Source organism: Lactuca virosa, chromosome 2, assembly GCF_052849685.1.
Source record: "Lactuca virosa cultivar CGN04683 chromosome 2, Lactuca_virosa_CGN04683_v6, whole genome shotgun sequence".
NCBI classification, from domain to species: domain Eukaryota; kingdom Viridiplantae; phylum Streptophyta; class Magnoliopsida; order Asterales; family Asteraceae; genus Lactuca; species Lactuca virosa.
In genome coordinates, this window is record NC_136427.1 from 173,786,141 (window position 1) to 173,790,425 (window position 4,285).

General features: G+C 34.2%; 1 protein-coding gene across 1 annotated transcript; it reads left to right on the forward strand.

The window, feature by feature from the left end:
• Positions 1–1,576: 1,576 nt before the first annotated feature.
• LOC145159754 (acyl-CoA C20 Delta5-desaturase-like) lies at positions 1,577–3,453 on the forward strand. The gene is made up of 5 exons (XM_079078789.1): positions 1,577–2,168; positions 2,297–2,437; positions 2,538–2,693; positions 2,793–2,899; positions 3,007–3,453. The coding sequence occupies exons 1-5, from the start codon at positions 1,656–1,658 to the stop codon at positions 3,272–3,274; spliced, it is 1,185 nt and encodes a 394-aa protein (XP_078934915.1). The 5' UTR covers positions 1,577–1,655; the 3' UTR covers positions 3,275–3,453.
• Positions 3,454–4,285: the final 832 nt, after the last annotated feature.

Below are 4,285 nucleotides of genomic sequence, written 5' to 3' on the forward strand. Positions count from 1 at the left end.
TATATATATATATATATATATATATATATATATATATATATATATATATATATATATATATATATATATATTAAATAAACTCATTTAATGCATGAGTCTTACACCTAGTATATAATAAATGAAAGTTTGTTTGCTACTTATCACACTCTCATTTAATTTGCCAAATGTCATTTTGTGGTTATTTTGAATTAATTTTCTTTTCATATCTCATTTTATAAGTTTTTCTATTTTTTTAAATTTCACATAATATTTAAATGTAATAATTGCAATAAATGTAGTAATAAATAGATATCAATGTCATTAATGAATTTACCTTTTAGTTTCAAAATTCTCAAAATTAAAGCTCATTAGTTTTTTTTATTTAAATTAATTGTTATAAAATTTATTGATAAAAAACATTTTCATTATAATAATTCATTATTTTTCTTATTTTCTTATAAATTCAAAATTCAAATATTTAGACCTTTATATTTATTTTTATTTTTTAAATTAACCCTTGTAATACATGGGTCTCACAACTAGTATGTGTATATATATATATATATATATATATATATATATATATATATATATATATATATATATATATATATAGAGAGAGAGAGAGAGAGCTAGGTTCAAGTATTCTAACTAATTATTGTGCAGATATCGTATGCTATGAGGATTACTAAGAGAATAAGTTGTTTAACAATGCGAATACGTTCAACCTTACAAAAATATCGTAATTTTCATGCATTCTCGCTAATTATTATTTATTTTTGTTCTCATACATCGTTTTTTACTCATTTTCATTCTGACAGAATACGATCCAATAAACATTCTGACAGAAATGAGAATAATAATAATAAGTGTATAATAACTTTATAGACGACTTAATTAGTGAGAATGTGTGTTAATGACAATAGTTATATAAGATTGAACGTATTTATATTATCAAACAACATATTTTCTTTATCATTCATAGCATACGATATCCGCACAATAATTAGTTAGAATAGAATAACCTAAACCTATATGTATATATACATATATATATACACACACACACAAAAAAAAAATACATAAAAATTCAAGAAACCGGGTTGAAATGACGGTTGAACTAAGAATCGATCATCAGATCGGTTCAAGAAACGGGCTTCAAGTGACGGTTGAACCAAGCATCGATCATCAGATCGGTTCAACTGAATACCGATTTTTAAAACATTGAAATTTAACTTGTTTCGAAGAAAATGTAATCCGGTTTTATTTATGATCATTATGAAGCGTTGGTCCATAAACTTTTTTTTCTTATTCTAGGAGACTTTTAATGCTATGGTCGAATAAAATGAAATTTCTAGTTACAACTCAATAAGATTAAAGACATAAGACCCTAAGTTGACGTTTAATTGGATTTGAAGTTTTTTTGGGATAACTATTTTCCACGAAGCTTTGAAGAATTAAATGAATTGTAGGAATGAAATAATAAAATTAAAATAAAATTTTAATAATTTATTAAAATTTACAGATTAAATGCATTGGAGATAACCATGCATTAATACGTTCGTAAGTGTATATATATATATATTGAAGGTGGGAATAAGTTGGTTTGCGGTTTTAATATATAGTTATTCGAGTAGACAATATAGATCCAAACCTCCCCAAAAGAACAAAGAGCCATGTCACTAGCTATTCATCCTAACGTTAACTTTCATATTTCAAAGAACCACAAATGGAGGACTTGCCTTGGTATTATCCCTTCCAACCGTAGCTATAAAACGAAAACCCAAACCTCTATGCCAAGTTTCACGTCGTTACAACCCCCGTCAACCAGTACCCTGCGTATTAAAACAAAAGACCATGTAACTAGGGTAGCAGCGGCGGCGGCTGCAGCGGGGGTACTAGATGATTCAACGTCGGAGTTCGAGAAGAGGCCGAAGGGATGGTTTTGGTTTAGGAAATGGGATTCCGAAGACGTAGCTAGCATTTGCTGGTTTGTCGGGATTCATGTGCTGGCTGCTTGCGCACCTTTTGTGTTTGATTCGGGTGCAATCAGAGTGGCTGTGGGCTTGGGTTTATTGAGCGGGTTTGGTGTGACTCTTGGTTATCATAGACTTCTTTGTCACCGTAGTTTCAAGCTCCCGAAATGGCTCGAGTATTTCTTCGCTTACTGTGGTGCTCACGCCTTCCAGGTATATATCGTTCCTATATGTCCTTATGCATATGCATGTTTATAACACATAGCATGTATCTTTTTTCCGTTACATTATCTTTTTGTTGTTGTGTCTTGCTTATTGTTTTTCTCTAACTAAAATTGCAGAGAGATCCAATGTTTTATGTGAACACACACGTGGCCCACCACAAGTATACTGATACAGATAGGGATCCTGTTGCCCCAATCCGCGGTTTTTGGTATAGTAATTTGGGTTGGTTCTGTAACAACGACTATGTTGCTTCAAAGGTGATTATACCAACTGCATATATACACAGTTTTAATGTTAATGTCTTTACTTAATTTCACAACGTACTATCTTTGGTACTAAACTGGTCTAATGAATTAGTGTGGAGAACCAAAGGGTGGAGAATACTCGAAAGTATCCGAACTAAAGGCACAGTTGTTCTATAGGTTTCTTCATGATACTTACTTCTGGCATCCAGCTGCACTTGCAGCCTTACTATATCTCCGAGGAGGCTTTTCCTATTTGGCCTGGGCCATGGTATATAATAACTGATATAGATTTATTGTGTTTCATTTCTTCAGTCGATATTTTACGCATGTTGATACTTAATAGAATCTTACGTGTAATTGCATGTAGGGTATGCGAGCAGTTGTGGTTCATCATTTCGCCTCATTGGCATCCTCTGTCAGCCATAAATGGGGCGAGAGGCCGTGGGACTGCCCGGATACTTCCACCAATAATTGGTATGTAGCCATGAAACATCTCAATAGCCATAAATGGAAAAATATTTAAGTTGTGTAAATTCAAGGTATAATTTTGGATACAAGATAACGTATGGTATACTAAACAGGTGGGTGGCAATGTTGACTCTTGGAGAGGGTTGGCATAACAATCACCACGCTTTCCAGAGATCTGCTCGACATGGATTTGAATGGTGGCAGTTGGATCTGACATGGGAGTTGATCAGGTTTCTTCAGTTTGTTGGATTGGCAACGGATGTCAAGTTAGTGAGTGAGGCCGATAAAAGAAGAATGTCATTGAAGTGGGCACAGTGGAAACAAAAAAAAGTTGAAACTGCAAAGCAGAAACAAGGGAACCCTCGGGAACTTTCAGTATAAAAACATAGTGCCAAATGGATAACATTAATATAAAATTTATCCTTTTTGCAAAAGGCTTTAATATTTATTGTTAAATTTTCTATAATGTAAACTGTAATAATGGTTCTTGTGATTTGTTTTATTTTGTATCACGTCTTTGAAAGATAGTTTTTATATAAAATTATTTTTCATTATAGCAATATTTCATTGTGAAATTCGTTCATATTTAATAGACAAAATTGCAAAAATGGTTCCTATGGTATGCATTCTTTTGAGGTTTTGGTCCAAACCACGAGTTTTTTGGGTTGGTGGTCCTTTTGAGCTAGTTTGCTTGCAGTTTTGGTCCCTGTCCAAACTAAAAAAGACTATTATACCCTCAATGAATTTAGTTTTAATTTTTCTTTTATTTTTTTAAATTGTTATTATTATTAAATATAAAAGTGAGCCCACTTATCCATCTATCTCTCTTTTCTCTCTCTCTCTCTATACCTTTATACCCATCTCTTAAAAACCAACCCCTCATCAGTTCCTAGCTTTGCCGGAAAAACGAAGCCAAATAGTGGAGACTGCCACCACTGGTGATCTAGAGGCAGCCACCACACCACCTGTTAGCCTCCTGTCGGCCACTAAATGTCACCGTAAACCCCACGACCTCCACCTTCTCCCCACCGAAAACAACAATCCCAACCCTACTCTACAAATGGTGGGGCTGATTTAATCGAAGTGTTATATACAATGGAGGCGGTGGCAGTCGTTTGTGGTGGTGAGGGAGGCTGCTCCAGCGGCTTCCCATGGTTTCCTTCCTGCTGATCCAATAGCGCACACACAGAAGAAAATCCGCAGCAGCATCAGGGGTTGTTTATGGGTGGTGTATCACGATAGGATAGGAAGGAAGAACGAGGGCTCTTGCCCCCTCTAGCCTCGCCAGAAAATGAAGAAACGAGAGAGAGAGAGAGAGAGAGAGAGAGAGAGAGAGAGAGAGAGAGAGAGGATAAGTGGGCCCACTTTTATATTTAATAATAATAACAATTT

Excerpts from the sequence above, each read along its gene's own strand:
- LOC145159754 (XM_079078789.1), top strand. The coding sequence starts at position 1,656 with ATGTCACTAGCTATTCATCCTAACGTTAACTTTCATATTTCAAAGAAC. Across the intron at positions 2,169-2,296 it reads GTGGTGCTCACGCCTTCCAG|AGAGATCCAATGTTTTATGT; the intron begins GTATATATCGTT and ends CTAAAATTGCAG. Across the intron at positions 2,694-2,792 it reads CCTATTTGGCCTGGGCCATG|GGTATGCGAGCAGTTGTGGT; the intron begins GTATATAATAAC and ends AATTGCATGTAG.